Source organism: Trypanosoma melophagium, assembly GCF_022059095.1.
Source record: "Trypanosoma melophagium isolate St. Kilda chromosome Unknown ctg9segment0, whole genome shotgun sequence".
Classification (NCBI taxonomy): domain Eukaryota; phylum Euglenozoa; class Kinetoplastea; order Trypanosomatida; family Trypanosomatidae; genus Trypanosoma; species Trypanosoma melophagium.
Genome location: NW_027125194.1, coordinates 75,821 through 97,837, shown reverse-complemented (window position 1 = coordinate 97,837; position 22,017 = coordinate 75,821). Strand labels below are relative to the sequence as shown.

The 22,017-nt window shown below is 39.5% G+C and overlaps 8 protein-coding genes across 8 annotated transcripts; all 8 read left to right on the top strand.

The window, feature by feature from the left end:
* Positions 1 to 101: 101 nt before the first annotated feature.
* Positions 102 to 1,466, top strand: LSM04_006021 (GRIP domain; the record flags this gene model as incomplete). The annotated part of the gene is made up of 1 exon (XM_067332670.1): positions 102 to 1,466. The coding sequence occupies one exon, from the start codon at positions 102 to 104 to the stop codon at positions 1,464 to 1,466; it is 1,365 nt and encodes a 454-aa protein (XP_067185743.1).
* A 579-nt stretch (positions 1,467 to 2,045) lies between these two features.
* On the top strand, positions 2,046 to 2,957 carry LSM04_000395 (uncharacterized protein; the record flags this gene model as incomplete). Its single annotated transcript, XM_067332669.1, has 1 exon — positions 2,046 to 2,957. The coding sequence occupies one exon, from the start codon at positions 2,046 to 2,048 to the stop codon at positions 2,955 to 2,957; it is 912 nt and encodes a 303-aa protein (XP_067185503.1).
* Positions 2,958 to 3,485: 528 nt separating this feature from the next.
* On the top strand, positions 3,486 to 10,937 carry LSM04_007407 (uncharacterized protein; the record flags this gene model as incomplete). Its single annotated transcript, XM_067332668.1, has 1 exon — positions 3,486 to 10,937. One exon carries the CDS (start codon positions 3,486 to 3,488, stop codon positions 10,935 to 10,937), a length of 7,452 nt encoding a protein of 2,483 aa, XP_067185811.1.
* Positions 10,938 to 11,585: 648 nt separating this feature from the next.
* On the top strand, positions 11,586 to 13,046 carry LSM04_000562 (Phox homologous domain; the record flags this gene model as incomplete). Its single annotated transcript, XM_067332667.1, has 1 exon — positions 11,586 to 13,046. The coding sequence occupies one exon, from the start codon at positions 11,586 to 11,588 to the stop codon at positions 13,044 to 13,046; it is 1,461 nt and encodes a 486-aa protein (XP_067185510.1).
* An 829-nt stretch (positions 13,047 to 13,875) lies between these two features.
* LSM04_008845 (uncharacterized protein) lies at positions 13,876 to 14,820 on the top strand (the record flags this gene model as incomplete). The annotated part of the gene is made up of 1 exon (XM_067332666.1): positions 13,876 to 14,820. The coding sequence occupies one exon, from the start codon at positions 13,876 to 13,878 to the stop codon at positions 14,818 to 14,820; it is 945 nt and encodes a 314-aa protein (XP_067185884.1).
* A 399-nt stretch (positions 14,821 to 15,219) lies between these two features.
* LSM04_005829 (Pyrrolo-quinoline quinone repeat) lies at positions 15,220 to 17,673 on the top strand (the record flags this gene model as incomplete). The annotated part of the gene is made up of 1 exon (XM_067332665.1): positions 15,220 to 17,673. The coding sequence occupies one exon, from the start codon at positions 15,220 to 15,222 to the stop codon at positions 17,671 to 17,673; it is 2,454 nt and encodes an 817-aa protein (XP_067185738.1).
* Positions 17,674 to 18,401: 728 nt separating this feature from the next.
* LSM04_009642 (uncharacterized protein) lies at positions 18,402 to 19,778 on the top strand (the record flags this gene model as incomplete). The annotated part of the gene is made up of 1 exon (XM_067332664.1): positions 18,402 to 19,778. One exon carries the CDS (start codon positions 18,402 to 18,404, stop codon positions 19,776 to 19,778), a length of 1,377 nt encoding a protein of 458 aa, XP_067185925.1.
* A 437-nt stretch (positions 19,779 to 20,215) lies between these two features.
* LSM04_003707 (Replication factor A) lies at positions 20,216 to 21,955 on the top strand (the record flags this gene model as incomplete). The annotated part of the gene is made up of 1 exon (XM_067332663.1): positions 20,216 to 21,955. One exon carries the CDS (start codon positions 20,216 to 20,218, stop codon positions 21,953 to 21,955), a length of 1,740 nt encoding a protein of 579 aa, XP_067185658.1.
* Positions 21,956 to 22,017: the final 62 nt, after the last annotated feature.

The following is a 22,017-nucleotide window of genomic DNA, read 5'->3' as shown; positions in this document are numbered from 1 at the left end:
AAGCGGACTGCTTCATATTAATAGTACGAATGTTGTACGAGGTATTAACACTCTCTTTTGTTCTTCTTTCTTTATTTTTTATTGTTCTTGTCCCTAGTAGGATGGAGGGAGTAACTAGTGAATCAACAGAGGAGACCTCTGTTGAGGTGGGACGATTACAAGAAGAACTGAGTAAGGCCAAGGAGCGACTTCAGAAATGGAAAGAGAAGACACAAATTGGGGTAAATGAATTACGTGGCCGTATTGTTGAACTTACACGAGAGTTAGAAGAAACGCGGGCAGCTAATGCAAAATTGCAGAGTCAACTATCTAATAAAACAGAAGGCGATACTGTTACATCTATTTCTACTCCTTTTTCCTTAACAAACGCCTTAACAAGTTGGATAAATAATTCTACTGATATATTTACTAACACATCGTTAGAAAAGTCAAATGTTACACTAGATATGTTTGCTTCGGTTTCAGTGGAATTTGATAAATACAAACGTCGTACAATTCAAACCCTACGGATGCAGACAAAAAATCTAGAATCCTTACAGGTGGAACTAGCTGATGTCCGAAATCAGTTAAATAGTGCCATGGAGGAGATAAATGAACGGAAGACAGCCATAGAAAGTCGCGATGAAGCGATATCAGTACTGCAAAACCGTCTTGAGGATCTTGAGGCCACTAATGCACGACTTGAGTCATCAAGACTGACGACGGTTAACAAACCAAACATGGAAGAAATTGATGTATTTCAGGAGAGATTGGAAAGAGAACTTGATAACATACATAGAGAATTTGCATCTCGTGAAAGTATTATTTTTGATCAACACCGCGATGAGATGGATCGTCTTGTAGCTAAACACGATGAAGAGATAGCTGAACTACGTGCCGAATTGGAAGATAGAAGACTTGCAGGTCTGGTTGTAAATACGGAGGGACGATTAAATACTGAGGCGAGTGAGGCTGCGTATACAGAACTTATGGCTGACTTTGAAGCTCTACGGGACGAGTTAAAAGCTACTCAGGATGAGAATCAGAAACTATTAAAAAAGTTACAGGAGGTAAAGGAACGATCTATGTACACTAATGGTGCTGGCACCAATGAGAATAGCAGTGTAGGAACATTACGTGGGTCTCTCACGCTGCCAGAAGCGCTTGCACGTATTGCAGAGCTTGAAGGTGGTACAAAAAGACTCTCTGATGAATTATGTGAAGCGAAGAAACGTCTTATTGCGACTAAACATCAGGCTAGTAATAACATCAATAATAACAACAAAGATAGCAATCGTCCTCAAGTTTTGGAAGGACAACAACTTTCCTATCTAAAATTTATTGTCGTGAAATTGCTTTGTGCTAATGGAGACGTTCATGTAGCAATGAATCTTTTCCCTGTATTAAGCACACTTTTGCATTTTAATTCTACAGATTTGCAAAATATTTATACCGCAAATCCAGAGTGGATGAAAAGAAAGTTTTAATATATATATATATATATATAAATATATATATATATATATATATATATATATATATATATATTGGTCTATTGTTGCTGATTTTACTTCTTCTACTTCTACTGCTGCCCCTATGTAGAGGTGGTTGTGGTTGTGGTTGTGGAATGACGATGTTATGATATGACTGAGTGAACCCATACGTATAAAATACGTGAAAAATAGTTGAGAATTTGCTTTTTTTTTCTTTATTTTCGTTTATCTTTCTACAAGTCCTGCGTCTTTGATTACTCTATTATGTTTGTTTTACGTTCTTGAATTGTATTTTTATGTTGTGGTGTTTTTATTTGTTTTTTTTTTTGTAATTTGCTACTGTTTTTTGTTTATTATTATTATTATTATTATTATTATTATTATTATTATTATTATTATTATTATTATTATTATTATTATTATTATTATTATTATTATTTTATTTATTTATTTATTTATTTAATTTATTTTACTATTTTCCTTCTTCTTTTTCCTTCTTTCTATTTCTATCTATTTATCCTCTCACATTTCTGTTCAGTTAAGGTGGGGTAGGGTAGTTTGTGTATATTAGGAATGCAGTACATACGGTCTCTGTTCTTGACGCCTGAGGAGGCTCTTTCCCGGGAGCGGGTACGAAACGAAATTGCCCGTGAAAAATTATCTAGGGCTCTTTTAGAGCGTAAAGGTGAGGAGGAGCACTATGAAGCGGAGACCAAGCAGCTGGATGATGCGTTACAGTCGAAACGGGATTCCTTTGCTGCTGCGGCGCGGCCTCTAATCTTGGAGCATGACGACGTGTTCCTTGCACAGCACTACTACCAGGAGGTGTCGAACATCCTGGAGGGACACGTGCGGGTGATGTCGCAGCTGGCGGACCGCGAGCTGGAGGGCTACGGCTACGTTGGCAAGCGGCTGGTGGGCGCCGGACTGCATCTCGAGGCGCTGCGACTGCGACTCACGCGGGGGGAGCCGTTTGAGCGGGAACTCTCGGCGGCGCTGCGGGGGGCCTCGAGTCCCGATTTGGCGCTTGTGGCCGCCCCGCTGATGGCCGTCGGGGGCGCGGGGGTCCCTCCGCCAGCGGCACTGCGGGCCACCGGCTTTGATCTCGCGCGGGCGGTGGAGGTGGCGGGGCGCGGGCCGGCGAGGGGTCCCCCACGCGGTTGGCTCGACCTCCTCAAGTTCCGCACATCCCTCAGCCCCACAATGCTGGAGATGCGGCAGGCACAGGCACGCCGGGCCGCCGCCCACTTTCTGGCACACGTCGAGAAGGGCGAGTACAGGCAGGCACTAGACGTGGCAGAGGCTATACATAAGGAGGCAAAACGTGAGGGCGTACCTAACGCAGAACTATTAGAGAGTGCGTTCACAGCTTTTAGGAATACAGTGCTTCCAGCACTCGCGGCGGAAATGTTCTTGCGATACACAAGAGCATCCCTTGATTCAGCCCGCTATGCTTGTGTGGAAAAGATGTTGAAGGAGGAGTAGGATGCAGGAGGAGATGGGGAAGACTTTGACAGAAAAGAAATAATAAAAAAAAGGGGTTTTCTCTTTTTTTTTTTTATTCTCTTTTTTTTGTTTCTTTTTTCTATCTACCGTTCTCTATTTACCGCATCTCTGTTGTTTAACGCTGTCTCTCTTACACACGCACACACACATACATACATTTGCTTTCAGGGCACGCACATGTATGCACTTACACATTACACTTGCAAGGCAATATATTGAAGTGTTAGCATAGGTGTACACCCTGCGCGTGTTTTTTTTGTTAATGTTTGACTCTTATTATCACTGTTCCTTTTTTTTGTTTTCTTTCTTTCTATTGAAACCTCTCCCTTCTCGCTTTTTTATATACAAAAAAAAAGCTACGGGGTGGAGGTGGTGTTGGGGGTCGACAACGCATACGTTACAATTTTATTTGGAAAGGGGAAAGATCAGGTTATTTATTTATTTCTTAAGAAAAACAAACAAGAAAGACTCAAATAACAACACGAATAACCCGTCTTTTTTAATTATATGGCACACGTTCTTGGTGAAGTGAAAGAGAGGCTGTGCGCAAGTCAAAAAACGCGCTCAGTAGAGGCGCTACTAGAGGCATATGATGTACTGCAAAGATATGAGTCTGGTACCATGTTTAGCGCACTCTCAGAGTCTTATGTACCTATTGAACTATACCTACTCTGTTGTGAAACTGCGATAGAATTAGGTAAGTGGGATACGGCTAAAAAATGTTTAAAAACTTTTTCAGGCAAGCGAACACCGACAAAAGCGCTGGAGGCTCGCGCTTTGTATTGCGATGCTCTTGTTGGTCTCTATAATATTCCAAGTTCATGCCGTGGAAAGGCAAAAGTGTCAGCCCATTTACAATGTGCTACTAAAATTGTTACTGGAATAAAAATTGTTTTGGAGGAATGGCCAAAGGAAGCACATACGCTTACAGTAGGGGTTGATCATTTATGGTTGTCTATTCGTGATCTCTTTAACACTGAAACATATGAGAATATAGTAGATATTGTTGTATTTGTTGTCGCACTACATGAGAAACTTTTACTTGGAGGTCCTTTTTCACATCTTCAGTGGACACTTCGATATGCTATAAGTTTAAGAGGTCTCGGTCGATTTCAAGAAGCAGCAGCTCAGTTATCTATAGCCTCAGATATGATATCCAAGGTGGGATCTGAAAGACTACAATTACAACTTTTTCGATTTCAAATACCATTTTCCGTTCAGTTACCAGGTTTTCGTCCTAAACAAGATTATACAAAACCTGTAATGCAAGGCATATACGCCGTACAATCCTTTTTTTGTGGTATTAATGATGAGAACGTTTCAAAGATGGAACTTATTGCTGTTCATGAAAGATTAATTAGTGATCCGGAAAAAAAAGAAGTAAAACCAAAGGGTAAAAAAAATGTAGAACCTGAAACAACATTTAGTGATCCAGCACTTATTATGGATGTTATTAGTGAAGTCGTTCTTGGACTTGCACTATGTGGAGCAGATGATGCATGTAGTATTAGTTTATCTAAAGTACTACAAAGTGAAAGTGTTCGTCCTCGTTTATTTGGTGAATATGCTCAAGCTATTCTAAAAGCTCGTGCTTGTGGAGCTTTAGATGCGGCAAAGGCATTAGATGCAAGTTACTTAACAAGAAGTATGGCAGAAGTATTGTTTAAATGTATTAAAACAGTAGAAGGAACTATGGATAGTGCTCGTATGATTGAAGATCCTTCTGAGCGTTCATATACTTTGGAAATTGGTTGTGTTATTTTATGGAACCTTTGTCTTCCGCTTTTACAGCCTGAAACACGTAGTAAATTGCGTCACACATTAAAACGTATATCATTATTTTTGACAAATCATGGTTCAAATTTAACGAGACTTCTCGTACAAGTAGCATATGAATCTAGTTTAGTTGAATTTGAAGAGGATAATCTAACTACTGCTATTGAACAAATTGATAAAGCTCTTTCTCTAGATTATTTTGTTGTTAACGCAGATGGAAATATTGTTTTTCCTATGGATTTCGCATTGCAATGGTTGAGGCGACGATGTATAGTGCGACGGGTTATAGACAATAGTACACTTTCATCACAAGAAGATCAGGTTATTCACTTGATTGAGCAAGCAAGAACTACAGCTTCTTCATCAAATCGACTTGTTTTACTTCAATCTGCCGTCAATAAACTTCCTCCTCTTAATACTTTGATGAATGTCAGTTCTGTAAGTAAGGAGAAAACACCAGTACAACGTGAACAAGGAAAAGGTAGTAAACACCGTAAACAAACTATCATTATAGAAACACCAGAAGAACCATCATCACGTCTTGTTACTAACCCTTCTGTCGCAAATATTTACTACTTATTATTAAAGGAAGCGAAAGATATTAAAAATTCATCTGTAAATCAAATTATAGAAATTGTAGCAGAAAATTTGACTCATATTAGTATTTTGAACGAAAATGATTCCAAACAGTTACTTGTGATACAGGCAGAAGCTCATTTAAGTATGGCAGAAGTTTTGTCAGCTAAATCTGATAACAATAATAATGCTGTAAGAACAAACTCTACATCTGATGCTATGTTACATATTTCAGAAGCTGCTAAAATAGGTTTAAAATTATGTGCTGCTGGCTATCATGAAGAATGGATAGTAGTTAATGCTTGTCTTTCATTAATTAATTGGTTTACAGACTATTTTCGTAGAGGTATATTTCTTTCAGCTGCAACAGCTCTTGGAGAACTGTATATGGCACTTAACCAAATTCGTGTTGATCCTATAAGAGAGTACAAACTTTTTGATGATATTGGATTTGGCTATGTTATGTCAATTATACAAATGTATATATCATCAAAAGGTGAAGTAAATGGTGAATTAAGTTGTGATTCATTGGAAGAAACGATGAGAAAAACCTTTCTATATCCTACATGTGAGGCAAATAATCCCATACTTCGAAAAGCAAGTGATATTTGTCGTGAGGTAATGAGTAAGTGGAATTTACCTTCTCGAAGGAAAAAATTTTCTCTTCTTGATTCATGTATTCATAGACTTCTTGAAAAAGATCAAGAAGAATATCGTCACCCTCAGGAACAATTACTTTTTTTTCTAGGTCGATTGAGTGGTCCTATGTCTTCTGGTGAAAAACGTAATTTAATTAATAAGGAGTGTTTAGATCTTATACGAATTGATCCTTCTGTTGAGCTTTGTGGTCGTCTCGCTACTCATAGCATGCAAATACCAGAAAATGAGCGAGTTACTCTAGAACTTTGCCGAATTGCGGATCAATTGTACCAAAATGGAAACCTTTGTTGGGGAACTAAAATGTTTATAACTCAATCTACAGTTAGAGAGAAAGCTCATTTAAATTCTACCGTTTCTTCAACAAATGGTAGTATTCATGGTCCTAGCACGTATCCAAAACCATGTGAAGATGATTGGTATTGGTATGCTGTTTTATTGCTTTTTCAGGCAACTGTTCTTTTACGTTTGGGAAGTGGAATTGAACAATCGAAACGATTGGATTTAGAAAAACGTATTCTTGTAGTAATTACGAATAGTGCCATTGCAGCTTCTCACGGTCCTGCTAGAACACAAATTTTACAAATATCCCAAGCATATCATGCCTTTTGTATAGTAGCTGATTCTTTTAGTGGTGCTTCACGTCATTTACTTTTTCCAAGTCTTAAAATGCTACTATCCTCTAGTATTGTATCAAAACTAAAATTATCATCTCGAGCAGGTGGAAATGATGGTTATGCAGACCGCGAAGGTATTTATAATTTATTAACTACTATGGCTGGATATTTTCTGACTGGACTTTTGGAGAAAGGTGCCTATGATGAAGGAATTAAAACAATGAACGAACTTCTCACTGTTCTTCCACCAAAGTATCATAAAGTTTTTCATACTTTTGAAGCTCAATTCCGTTGCAATTTGGGACTTTCAATGACACAATTACTTCATAAAGTTAAAGGAGGAGATCCAGAGACAGAAGCAGCTGTATGGATTGCTATTGCAAAAAGTGCAGGAAATATTACAGAAAGTACCAAAGCTTGGATGAAATCAGTTGAGGTTTTATCAGAAAAACCACTTGAAAAAGCTGATACTCTTCTTCAAATGTCTGAATGGTTGACTAGTCATAATGCTATTTCAAGACATGAAGTTGTTACTCTTTTACTATCAGCTTTAGACTCCGTTGAACATTTTGGTGAACTTCAAATAATTAGATCTTTAAGTGGAAGTACCTTAACTTCATCTTTACGAAGTGTTCGTCAAACATTAGCATCTTCATTAGGTGGACGTACATTTGCTTTATCTCATGCTTTTTCTACTCGTTCTTATGGAAATACATCTGTTGGTACACATGAACCTCCTTCTCTTCGTGATGCTTTGACGGCGATTCGTATTTTGTATTTCCTTTTCGTAATTGCACCAGAAGAGTCATCTAATGATGGTTCTTTTACCGATAGCAAAATATCTTGTACTTCTACTATTATTTATTACGTATATTGTCTTTGGCAAATTGTTTCTATTCGTGTACGAATTCAAGAAGAAAATTCTGAACCTGAAACAAAAATTAAAATACTTGAACTTCCTGAAGAATTTTATAGTTGGCAAGGATTTCGGGTTGATTCCCAATGGGTGGATTTGATAAGATCTTCTTGCCCTGATGATGCAGCTTATAATACAGAAAGACTTTGGGGAATGCTTATGGAAGTTTGTGATTTTTTTATACGAGAAAATATGGAGCAATATGCATTTATTATTCTTTCTTGGATTGAATTTTCTGTTTCTTGGAGATATGGACATTCTGATCCTCGTGCTTTGGCTGTAATCCGTGCCGTATATTGCAAATCATTTATGGCAGCTTCTCGTTGTGGATTAGGAAAAATGAGTAATATGTATCATGTAGTAGAACCTACTGCAGAATATTGGTCCAGTATACAAGAGATATTATTGACAATAGAACCTCCTTTACCTTCTTCAGAGTTTTCAGATGGTTTCTTTTCCTTTAATAGTTGTCAGGGAACTACATACCATTCTGTTTTAGTTGAAGCGGAAGAACTTTTTTCACTTGGACGTATTCAAGAGTCATTAGAATGGAATAAAAAGGTTTTACAATGTGCTATACGAGTGTGTAACAATGATACTACAGTTCGTTGTCATTTACTGGAAGCTCGGGCAGATATTATTCGCGGTGAAGGGGCGCATGCAGCTCAACAATTAAGTCTACTAGAAGAAAAATATAATAAACTTACATTTCAACTTTGGACAGAACTAAAATTATTACGTTTTGAAGCCTTAATAAGTTGTCAAAAATTGGAAGAGGCCATTATTTTTGTCAGACAGATTCCAGCAAGTCTTTCAAATCGTGCGAATGAAATTAATATAGATTGTGTAGCTAAAGATGTGATGAAAGATGTACTAAGAGATTGTCATAGAAGAGTATTACGAGAAAGTGCTCTGCTTCTTCTTCCTTTGTTTGACCTTCCACTTCATCGTTTTTGTTGGCCAGGGAACAGTGACTATACTACCAAAATGTATCTCTCAGAGGTGTGTGATCAACTACGTGAATTTGGTGACTGGAAAAGTCGATCTATAGCTCTTCGTGTTAGGCAAAATTTACGACCATGTGTTGATGAAACTTTTCTAGTTGTGGATATTGATAGGGGTAAAGAAATATTAACCATGTTATATGAAGAATATTGTGAACTTCTTGAAGTGACAGAACTTGTTCGTCGGGAGATGGAAACGATGGTACCGGTTTCTTCATATACCCAAAACATTGCTGCACAACCTAGTCTTGCTATAGGGTTTGATGAAGTATTACTTATGCGAGCCCGCAATTGTTTAGAGCGAGAATTATTAAAAGATTTTATTTTATTGCGCTATCATCAACTGAGTATGGATCAGCTTGGTATTCCAACAGGTGGACCTAAAGAATTGGAGTCCTCTGTACTTAAGTACATGCGTGATCCTAGACAGTATGAACATATGAAAAAGAGTTTGGATCAGGAAGAAGATAATATACTCGGAAATACAAACAATGAATACGATTCAGAGAAGGAATTGGAGTGTGCGTTAAACCATTTTGGTATTCCAGTAACATATATGGAAGGAGCGTCTGGAATTGATGCTGAAGCTATGCTCTGGCGTGTTACAAATAGTGGTGAAGGATGTTCACCTATTCAAATGGAAGCTTTTATACGTGTCTCCCTGGCGGAATTTCAACGGAGACTAAAAAAATTTTGTAAATTGGATGATTCTACTAGTATAAAAGAAGGAGAAACAGTAGAGTTAGGAGTAAAATGTAACAATATTTTAACAAAAAAATGGTCTATTCCTATTATTGTTACAGAAAGAACTCTTGGTCGTAAATATAGTCGTAAAATGCTACAAACAGAGAGGCGTAAAGGTAAAAGAAGTACCCCTGTTGAAACAACAGAACTAGATCCTCAACCAGTTAATTTATGGATAAATGAGAGTAGTAATCTTATACCTGCAATTAAACAAGGTATTACTTATGCTTCTCATTTATTGGAATATAAAGAGCTAGCAAAATGTTATATTTGTCTAGCACATTCTCTTATGCTATCTGACATGGCATGTGCAGCTGGTACTGCTATTGAATTTGCACAAGCCGCAGAGATGTACAGTTTCATTATTAATGTTCATAGTGCTCTTGCTAGTAGTTCACCGGAGAGTAATTTTATTCGTCTAGTGGAAAAAATGAAAAGAAGCACACCCTTTCTTTTAAATACCAATGCCTTTGAAAAAGTACGAAGTGGGCTGATGACCACTTCGAGCATGTTCCGACGGTGTGATCTTGTAGCTCATTGGCCACACGAACCCAACGAGCCGGATCCTCTTCCTTCGGATTACTTCACCCTTTCGGTGGTGCGTGAGGGATGTACGCCGTACTTCCTTGTGGCCCTCCGCCGCCCGGACGGCAGTGTTAACAGCCGCCGAGTGCAACTCGACGTGACGGCCCTCATCGACTGCGGCGACGCCTTTGAAAAAGCGGGGGATCTCCGGCGGGGGGCGTTGGGCCTCCGCCCCTCAGCGACCGGCGACCCCGAAGCCGCAGCCGCTGGCGACTGGCCGGCCGCCCCCCCGACGGCGCCTCTTCTCCGGCGGCTGGACGATCTGACGGCCCCGCTGTGGGCGGACCTCCGCGCCCCCCTCGCCGCGTTGGCCCCCGGCCGCCATCTCTTTCTCTGCCTCGACCCCCTCCTGCACGCCCTCCCGCTCGAGATGCTTCCACCCATCGCCGGCTTTGCATCCGTGCAACGGGAGTTGTCGGTGCTGAATGTACGCCACAAGTGCACAACCCGCACCGGCAAAACGGCGTCAGGGTCGGCGCTTTTGGTAATAGACCCATTCGCCGAACATGAGGCAGCGTTGTCGACACTCGTAGGTACAGAAAGTCGACACAAGTCAACAGCAAGTGATGTTATCGCTGCCACAAAGGATAATAATGGTACGGTATGTAAACCGTCACTAGCGTATATGCAGCGCTCGTTTGCGTCACCTAATCATAGCGCCGTACTCGTAAACACATGTGGCGCTCTCACAGATATTGTAACCCCACAGTCACTTGCTGAACTCTCACTAGATCATCTACAAATTCTATTCTACACGGAAGGAACTAATGAAAGATCGTTGCGCCGTAGACAAAAACAAAAAACAAGTAAGACAACACTTAATCTTTTGCATGAAAAGCAATCTACTGTCTCACTCCTTTTTCTTGCACGTGGTGTTCAATATTTATGTGGTAATATTTTTCCATTACTTCCAGAGGAATGTGACGCTTTAAGCAAACGTTGTTTACCTGTTGTTGTAAGTGGGGGAAAAAGTATTTTCGAAACTGTTCGTGCAGCTGCGGAGGAGGTTATTACGAGTGCCCCCAATGATGAAACCCCGTCTTTTATTTTTTATGGAGTTCCTACACTTGGTAAACAAAAGTAGCTCAATCTTTTATCCATTTAAAGTTTTGTTAGCTACCATTTATGATGATGATGATGATGATATTTTTGTTTCCTTTGATTGTTTGTTTGGTCGGCTGTGTTATTATTGTTGATTGAAGATGTATAAGAAATACGTTCCTCGTATCCTTGGTGATTCACGGGAGAAGTAGAAGAAAAAAAAAACGAAAGGAACTAACTGGATAAAGTGATATGTACACTTTGCTTTTCTATTTTGTTTTTTATCGGTGTGTATTTGTGTGTATGTGTTTGTGAAACGTATGTGAATGAGTCTTGTCTTTGCTTCCTCACCCTTGCAATTGCCACCTTTTTTTTTTGAGTGTTTTTTGTCTTTCTCCTCTATTATGGGGTTATAAATGACTTGGGACATTCCGGAATATGTAATCACTTAGTCCAAAAGAAGAGTAATTGAACTCTTTTTGAATTTGTTGGTAGTACTAATACTAGTAGTAGTTAGTTAGTTGTACTTGGTGATTAAAGCGGGTGATCCATTTTCTATATATTATTCGTTCATACAAGAATAGTGTTAGTTAAAAGGCAACACCAACACCAACAAGAACGAACAACAAGAATATCGAAGTAACAAGAACAACAAGAGCAAGAAAGAAAGAAACGCATAATAGTAAACGAAATGGAGTTTCTTGTTGCAGATGCCGAACGAATGTACACAGAAAATGGTAAGCTACAGCATTTTTCGTACTGGTCGTACAAGGTGTTGACACGAAGTTACTTGAAAAGTTATCAACACCCTCCACTCTTTCCTTCTGAAACTTATTCAGATAATTTTATTAAAGCAGCAGAGTATGTAGACTTTTGCACATGGCATCGTTACTCTGATTTTGAGTTACTTACAACAGAGATGGAACTAGAGTTTCCTGGAATTCTTTTTCCACCTATTCCTCCTAAAGAGACAGATGGAACAATGGAAAAATTCGCAGGATTACTCAGCAACTCAAAGGATGAGGATGTGACGCATAAAGAACATCCTCTAGTACGAAAACGTATAAGACTTCTACAACTCACCCTAAATGCTGTATCAAAAATAAATGAAATCCATGAAGCTTCTATTTTGAAAGCATTTGTAACACTGGATGAACGAGGTTGGTGTGCATTCCGTGAGGAACGACGAGGAAAAAATAAAACATCTTTACTTTCTTCATTTAAAACTAAGAGTCTTAGTTTTTTCTCAAAGATAAAATCACTTCGTGATTCAGGAGAAAACACTTGCCTTAATTCATCCCCTCTTGGTACATTATTTGCTCAACAAAATGACTTTTCAGTATTATTAAATGATTGCTATATTCAGGTAGCGCACATGGTGAAGGAATGTACAGGTGAGTTAAGAAATTGTTCTGATGTGGATGCACTCTGCAAACCCACCCAGGGCTCCACCTTGCCGTGGACGGCGTGTTACGTTGGACACCTTGTACAGCACTCAAGGCAGAAGGAATTGGAAGGAGTGGTACGGGGTATGGATGAGAAATATGCCTCTGTGGAATGGAATGGAGAAAAAGGAGAAATTTCACGAGTTCCACTAAATGAACTAAGCTATCCATCATCAGGGGTAAGTGATCCGGCAGTATTTGCATTTCAAGAACTTACTGCTCAAATTGAATCTTACTGCATGTACTTGACTCGTCTCCCAGCGGCTACTACACTAAAAGATATTGAAGACAAGTTGTGGTTTTTGTCTATGTACGCAAAACGATGTTTACATGCCATTGATCACATAAAAAAAATAGGATCGCAAGTACAGTCGTTGACAAAATCAACAGAAAAAAAAAGTACGACTGAACAAACACAAAGACTTGAACTATTAAAAGAAAATCTATCAAAGAGTTCATCACGTCTTGTTAATGAGTACAACAATTTTTACCGTCCCTTTATGAAGGAGTTATTGCTAGATATAGCGCGTAAATTTGGGGAGGTTGCGGTAGTACTTATGAGTGATACTGAGTGGAAACAACGTCTTTCGAGAGCGGATTCCTTACTGACCCTTCAGTTTGATACCACACCACAAGATGATCGTGTACAAAGTTCAACTGCTGAAGTAGAGGAGGATGGCACACCATCGAATCGTCCCTTTTTTTAGTAGGAACGAATGAGAAGAATTTTCTGAATTATGGTTAATGGTAGTCATCATGTAATTAATAGTGTTGACCACCATCATTACCCTCATAATTATTAGCATTATAAGCGATTATGGTAAATCGTAATGGGAAACCGTAGTCTATATTTGACTAAAATCTGACGTTATTGTAGTTCTTAGTTTATACATGACCAATTGGAAGCATATTCAGTAAAGGGTTCAAGGTTTGTTTCGAAAGGTATCCTTTTCTTCTTTGGCGCCTGGTCTCCTTTCTCTCTCTATTTATCTATTTATCTATCTATTACATGTGAAAGAGCAAGAAACCTGTGAAAGTAATTACATGAAAGAAAGTACAAAAAACAAAAAGTGGGTATTAAAGCAAAAGAAAAAAGAGAACGTATTTTTTTTTTTTTTTGCTTCAATGAGTGGCGTTAACGTATAATTTTTTTTACTTGAATTTTATTATTACTATTATTATTATTATTATTATTATTATTATTATTATTATTATTTTTTTTTTTTTTTTTTTTTTTTTTTTGTGTGTGTGGGGCATCGAATATCACGCAACACCCTCTGAAAGAGTGAGGACATAATTGCTGCTGGAAATGAGAAGTGCTTATTAATACAAGAGAAACGAAATGTTTTCAGGGGGGAGACTGTGGGTGATGTCAAAAAAAAAAAAAAATGATTGCTGGACTTATTTCTTCGGAAACTTAAATTGAAAAAAAAATATTTTTCTGTTTCGTTTCATTTTATTTGAATATGTATTTTTTTTTTCTTGTTTATTGGATTATAAGCTTGTAGCGAAAAGAGTGCAAAAAGAAAGGGTTAAATGAACTTTGTCCGCCGTGTCTTTACGAGCAGTCCTGCGTCGCGTGCACTAACCATTTCTGAAAACCCGGTGTCACTCAGTTATGCACTTTCAATTTTTCGTTGGCATTTGGACTCTCGTTCGCCCAGTAAGGCTATTCTAGTTCACGACTTTTTATCATCATCAGCTTCCTGGCAACAGTTACTGCACGAGAATCTCGGCAGACTTCCACTCTCACAATTAACACCTAAAGTACCACTGGAGCTCTATGCTGTGGATTTACGAGGACACAACTTTTCTAAAATGTTACCATGTCCTACAGATGAGACAAGTTATACACTTGCCTGTGCTGCTGACATTGTGCTTCATCAGAAGCAAATATTACGAACAGATGCAAAATTAGTTGCTATTGGTTTTGGTGCTCTTGTCGCGTGCCAGGCTGCACTTCACTCTCCTCACTCTGGATTTGATTCTCTTACGCTTTTTGTGAATAACCCTTCACAACTGATGTCATGTGACCCTTCACACTACTCTCTCCCCTCTATAATTGGTAGTGTACCCAAAGACATCAAGACACTCAATGAACTTAATCATTTTCTTGTTAAAACGGTACCAAATAATGTTGAACGAGCCCTTATATTTTCTAATGTGGATCAACTAGATGGATCAGTTAGTTTTCGTTTTAGCAATGAGGTTTTAAACTATCGTAATCCACTAAAATGGACGAAGGATATTGATGAAGGTGTTATGTTCACAAAAAGCGTCACAGTTTTTTATTGTTCTGATGAAGCATTCCCAGAAGAGGTAAAAAATAAATTTATGAAACATTTCCCTAATGCTAAATTTGTAAAACTTGAAGAAACCCAGGGTGGGGGTATTTCTAGTTTATATGCTCAGGGTCCTTATGTCGTTCGTACCCTTCTAGAGTCGATGGATTTGCTTGGTGAGCTGGAAATAGAGAAATAAAAAAAAAAAAGAACACAGTGACTTGGGACACGAGTAATTGAAATTTAATGTGGTAAACATGCCAATATATGTGTTTGTTTGTGTTTGTGTGTGTGTCGTGATGAGCCTTTCCAACTCAGGATATTCTTTCTTCTCGTTTTACCTTGTCTATTTCCTTGAAATGAGAGAGGAGCTCGGATACATATCTGCAGTAGGTGTTTTTTTTTTTTTCTAATATTACTTTATTTCTTTTTTTTTGCTTTTTTTGTTCGAATAACCTTTTGTTTTTGAATTTATCAATATATTTCTACTGAATTTTCTTGCTCTTTTATTATTATTATTGTTATTATCGATTTAAGAGTTACTTAAAATTACAGCAGGTGCTACCATAACTGTTTGCTGCATTATAGGAATTTGCATATGAAGAACTTTCCTTATCTACTGGTTTTACTTGTATGCTTCCTCTGTTGCGCCGTTCTTCCATCGACGGCCATCCACGAGGATGAGCAGGGACTTCGCGACTGGATTCTACGTTTCGTCGGTCACGTGGAACATGCTGTTCTCCATCCTGGTTTAAAAATGAATCAAGTTTACGTTACATCCTCACAGGGAGCTGTTGCTGCACTAGCTCTTGGTGATGGTGGGCTGCAATGGCGAACCCTTTTCTCCGAATCTCAAGCTTGTATCGCTGCAAGCAAACGTGGAGTAGTGGTTTCTTCTCACTCTGGAACAGTGCAACTTCTCGATGCTGCAACTGGAACTATTGAGACCACTTATAAGCTTTTGTTACCAAAGGGAGCTAAAGTTATGACATGCACCTTCGTCGGAGAAAACATGAAGTTTGCCGCAATGAGCTCATCAACTGCCTTCCTATACAGTATTGAGGCAAAAACAGATGATGAGGAGATTAAAGCAAGTAAAGAATTTCCTATTCCTAATGATACACATAACCTTAACCTTGGTGGTAGTTATTTGTGGGTCTTACGACCCTCAGGTATTGAACGCTATTCCCTTTCAGGGGAAAAGGATATAACAGGTGTAGATGGAGGAAATAGTATGATGGTATCAAATTCTGGTGAGGCAGTTATACTTTCTGAGACGAAGGTAACAGTGGTAGGAGATGCTGGAAAAACAAAAGGTATTGAATGTAGCAACTGTGGTGCAGCTATGCTTGTTAATCCTTTTGGGAAGTTTGAAGGTTATGTTACGACACAAACAGGAGTACGAAACTTTACAGTTTCTTTCCCTCAATCTAAAGTAACCATTTCAGATAAAAGTGGTCTTACATCTGTTGCAGCCCCAACAATACTCATCGCAGTTTTGGATTCTCAATACGGTGCTTGGGTAATTCTTCGTTCTATTAATGGTCATCTCCTTGCGGTATCTGAACGCAGTGGTGCTGTCTGGAAACGCATGGAGGGACTTGCAGAAATTGCCCATACAGTGATTGCTGATAACCCAGTACATGATGATCATTTTTCTTTTTCAAAATTAGCATTAGCAATATCTGAATATGGAGTATTATATGCTATTCCTCTTGCTGAAAAGGGACAAAACATACGTGTATTAGTTGATGTGTCAGAAACTATCTTAAGTTTGACGGATGCTCCTTCAATGAAGGATGTAAAGATCGAGGAATTTATCCTCTCAGGTACAAACATTGTTACAGTTATTGCTTCTTTTGGTACCACACAAGTAACAATTTCTATTAATACCGGTACTGGTGCTGTTTTGGAGACGAAGAAACATGAAGAAGTATTGGTTGTTACACCAACATTTGGTGTAACACACTCGTTAAAGGTGCATGGAACTGTTCCATTTCCTGAACTATACGTCTTTTCCCTAAATGTTACTGATGGTCTTATAGAGGGATATTTGGTTTCCCCTTCCTCGGATGCTCTTCCATTGTGGACGGTACGCATGCCGTTCCCTGTGGTTGCCTACGCCACTGGTGAGGATGCACTTCGGACGTCGGTTGTAAATAATTTGCGTGTTTTCCCTAATGTGAGCAGCAAGACGGACGAGGTTCGTCGTAAGTACCCTACCCGCCACGTTCTCGTCGTTGCCCACTACGAGCCTACTGAGGATGAGCTGAGCACACTTGTTGTGACCGCCATTGACACGGTGACGGGTAGTGTGCTGGCGACGGTGCGGCACCGCAATGTGGCGGGGCGGGTGTCGATGGCGGTGGTGGAGCACGCGGTGGTGTATTACTTCCTCGACGCCGCGGCGGTGCGGCACTGCGTGGGAGTGTGGGAGTTGTTTGAGGCCGCCGCCGGCCCACCGCTCCGCCGCGATGCGGGCGCCACTTTGCCGCTCGTCGCCGCCTCTTTTGTCCCCGCCGCCCGCCGCGCCTTCACCGCCCGCGCCGCCCGCCCCCCAACTGTCGCGGTGGCCGTCCGCGGCATCCACGGCGGCGATCTCGCGGCGATGGGCGTCACCACCTCCTACGGCGCCATCGCCCGGAAGGCCATCATTCTCGCTTTTGAGTCGGGGAGGGTTGCCGCGGTGGAGCTACGACGGGTCCTCACAAACCCAAACGCCAACGATGAAAACAGTAATAACAATGCAAAACTAAAGTTACCGTTAACACACGTCATCATCGACAGCACCATGCTCCTCACTCACAAGTACCGACTCGCCCGTCCAACACGCATCGCCACAGCGCCAACAGGTCTAGAGAGCTCCTGTCACGTAATGGTATCCGGTTTGGATCTCTTCTACGTGCGGGCATCCTCTGGTAAAGCGTTCGATCTTCTTAATAGCGACTTTAACAAGAGCCTACTGGTTACACTCACATGCAGCTTTGGTGTCCTCTCTCTGGTGGCGCGCTACTTTGTCAGGAGGAAGGGCCTCAATCTCCTATGGCGGTAGTACAATAGCACAAATAGAGGGTAATTTCTAAAGAATGCAAAGAAGAAGAAGAAGGAAAACAAACGGACAGGAAAATCCGAAAAAAGAAAATGAAAAGACATCAAAAAAGCAGAAAAAAAAAAGAAAGAGAATGAAATGCGATGACAAGAAGAAGAGAAAAAGAAAAAATAAATGAAAATGCAAGAAGGAAAGAAAATAGAGAAACTCAGAGAAGAATAAAAATTAAACCGAAAAATGTCATGCGTAGTCTTTGTGAAAGGTGCTGAACAGCTAGCAGAGGAAACCACCACCAATAGCAAAAAAAAAAATGGAATGAAGTAAGAACGAAAGGTAATAAGGGAAGGATAGGTCGAAGAAAAAGAAATAAAAGTATCCAGAGGCATATTTCTTTTTTTTTTTTTTTTGTGGATCTCCTTATCTTTGTTTATCCTTCTTTTTCTCACTCCATGTGTGTTTCTATTTTTCCTTTTTTTCTTAAATGTCTGCATTCGTTAATTAGCTCTGTGTGTACCCCCAGACATGCAGATCTTATCTTTCTTTAGTAAATAACCATGAGTTTTTTTTTTACCTTGTCTAGTTGTTTGGGTCTTTTCTTTTCTTTTTTAATTGTTTGCCATAGAAAAGAGACGAAAAGAGGTGGGGTTGGTGGTGTGTTATAGTCTACTATTAGACCGAAAGGAAAGAAGTTTGTGAAGAAAAGAAAAAAAAGAGCGGTTGGATAAAACCGTATGCCATATGATTTTATCAAACCAAATAAAGATAAATTGAAGAATGATGAGGATGCTAAAATTCAACGAGAGTTGGTTTTGTGGCAACTTAAGATGCGTGAGGAACGACAACGACGTCTACTTGCTGCGGCTGAGAAGGCGGAGCGAAAACGAGAAGCTGTAATCCATTCAGCGTCCCACCAGTCGGTTGTACATAGTAGGGAAGAATCTGAAGACCCACCACATCCTTCTAAAATGATAACACCACTACAGGAATACCGGAGAGAACTGAGTGAGATGACACATGGTATAAAGAGTGCTAAAAATCCACCTTGGTACTCTGATGAACGTAATTTGAAGCGAAGGCAGATGAAACAAGGAGGTGTTACATACCATGAAGCACGAAGTGTACTTAGAGAATATATTCGTCGTCCTTTACCATCTTCTAAAACTCCGCGAAGAACTCCTACTGGAGCACTTCAAGGGTATAAAGATGCACTTGCATTGTCAACGCGATTGTATGATGGTTCATCTTGTACCTCATCTTCTTGGCACAAAAAACCATTACGGAGTCTTAGCACAATAAACCGTAAAAATTTAAAAGTAGGGATGTGTTCCGTTGCAACGACACGATCAGCGTCGCTTAGAAAAAGGCACACAGAATCTATTGTTGTAGGCCGCAATGCTGACAATGCACAGGCCTCATTGTTGCATAGGGTAGACCGAAATGGTTATGGAGGTCTTCCAGATCGTCGTCGTTCTCAGTCAGTTTTAGAACCTAAAGAGATTTATCAAAAAGCGATATTGGAATATCAACAAAAACGGAAAAAAGAGCATTCAAGTCATGAAATAGTAAGTGGACAAAATAAAGATTTACAGCCACAGTGGAGTGAATCATCTTTCTTGTATCACAGCCATCGAAGATGTGAAACGCAACCTATGGTTTCATCTTCTCCTGTTAGTTCTCCCCAAGCGCGGCAACCGACTCGATCGCCGTATTCGCTTAATAGGGAAGAGCCAGTGATGTCAGCTCCGACGCCTAAGTCGAAAGTTGCTGCACCAACTGAGATAGTTGTATCTCCTCCTACTCCTGCTTCTAATGTTCTTGATAACAACGTTCTTTTACATCACAAAGATCAGCCTAGACGTGAAACGTCACCACTCTTGACGGAATTACTCAGCAAGATCGTGTTACCCAAACCTTCGCTTTACCGACCTGACTTGTTCCAAGGACAAAGAGCTTCAGATGTAATAAGTCCCATGATTCAAACAGGAAATCTATGGGGAAACCCCTTGGAAGAAACAACATCGGACGTTGCACGAGGTCTTTTTTCTGAGAATTCATTGACCATTAGGCCAATAAATGGTAAGAGAACTTTAGACCATCCATGGTGGTAACATAAAAGTATATATATATATATATATATATTATATGTATACATGCCCTCCCCGTGCGATCAGAGTTAAAGTTTTGTGAAGAGAAGTTATTCATAATCTGAGTGATTTATTTTTTTGTTCTCCTTCTTGTAGGTGTTGTTGCTGGGAGACTATTTTTTTTTGTTATCAGTTTTATATATCTTTGCTCTTTGTATTGTTTTTTTCTTTTTTGTTGTTATTGCTACTTCTCTTTTTTTAATGCTTTCTCTCTTAATATGAGAGTTCCTTTTCACTCATTGTACATTTCTCCACTCGAAAGAGGGAGAAAAAAAAAACAGACAGGAGCAGTGGCAACAGTAGTGGTGGTAAAGGAACGCAAACACATACACTCACAGAGAGATAAAGAAAAATATCAAAACATAGCTGAATAGATAAAAAAAAAGGGACGGAATAATTTTATGGATTCATTAACACAAGGATTTTGTGCGAGTGCATTGATGGGATCAATTCCCAATGGAGGAGGCGATAGTTGGTCTTCGCTGTGGCCTTCCCCTACTCTTCAGGTGGTGGATATTCAACGTTATCCAAGGGTTATTACTCAACCTTCTATAATATCGCGTTTTTATCTCGCTGTATCAGATTCTGCCTCACTGATTTGGCTTATTGTTCCTCCTGGAAGTGAAATGGAAGAGTTAATCCATACATTTCAAATTGAAGTGGGTTGTTGTATTACACTGAAGGCGTACACTGTCGTTGCGGCAAAAAACGGTTTAAATGTTATAGTTCCTATTTCTATAAGATATTCGGATACCGTACTTTCACTTTTAGGAAACCCTCTTTTTGATTCTTCTCTATTCGAATTATCAATTGCAGCTCTTACGAAAAAACGAGGCTTTATAAGAATGGATCCTTTACAGACAACCAAACAATCTACGGTATTATCTTTGCGCGAAATTGTTGAAGTAAGAGGAGAGGGATTGAGAGATTATGCTGTTATTCTCCGTATATTATGGAAAGGTAAAAATCGTTGTCTTGCATCAGGTAATTTAGTAGATCGTTTTATATTTAATTCTGTTGGAGTAGATAAAAATGGCGACTCAATATTAATGTCCTTCATTGGTAGCTCTGCATTTTATGACACTTTACCATTGGGAACTTGTATTCGTGCAGTGGGTGGAACTTTGTTTTCTAGAAATAATGAAGAGAAAATGCTGCAGTTGCAATTTGATGAACGATTTTCGTCTGTAGTAAATGATTTAGAGATGGAGGAAATTGTTCCAAAATATCCTTTTCAAATGTTTGGTACAAAAATAGTACAAGATGTTGTGAAAAATGGAAATGTTGGTAATGTTGTTTCGGTAGAGGGTATTGTGGTAACAGTGTCTCCTGGTACACTTGTTCATACAAAAAGAGGACAGGTTGAACGATCTGGAATTTTATTACGTGACTCATCCTCACCATCTTCTTCTTCATGTGTTATTGAAATAACTCTTTGGGAAGATATTTCACGAAATGTGAAACCTGCAGTTGGTGAACGTTGGTGTTTTTGCGAATTTGTTGTTTCTGGTTTTATGCGACGAATATCACTCTCCAGCCGATCTATTAGTAGTGCCTTCAAGATGCAGAAGGAGATGAGGCCGAAAGGATTGGAGATGTATCAAGAAGTAAATGAACAAGAAGAAGTTTCGGAGGCTTCAACTCATATAACCGAGAGAGATTCTGTTCAAGTAGTGCTTGGACTGGAGGAGGCATCTGAGACGTTGCCTGTTTTGGCTAAGATACAACGTGTAATACTTCCAATAACTTATTCTGCTTGTCGTGTTTGTACTAGACAAGTGTCCAGTGGAGATGTACGTTGTACAGTATGTGGTGGAACAGAGAGAGTGGAGCGCTATCTGGTTCGATTGGAGTTGTCTGATGGTATTCGTGTAGTTTATGCTGTTGGTTTTGCTCAAATTGGTGAAACCTTATTTGGGATGGATGCTAATACGATGCTCATAAGACAGCAGGAGTCACCGACGTATGCACATACGATTGTACGTGAACTTGTTGGTGTTCCGCTTCTTTTTTGGCTTCTACACTCAGCGGATGGTCTCCTGCACGTAGTGAAGTGTAAATACATCAGTATGGCTCATTGCACAGCGATTGTGCTTGGGGCTATTTCACAGTTAATGTCGTTTAACGAAGTTGTAACATGATTTGATACAAACGAGACAGAAATAAAGAGAAGAAAAAAGGTTTTCACGGGGATAACAGAAGA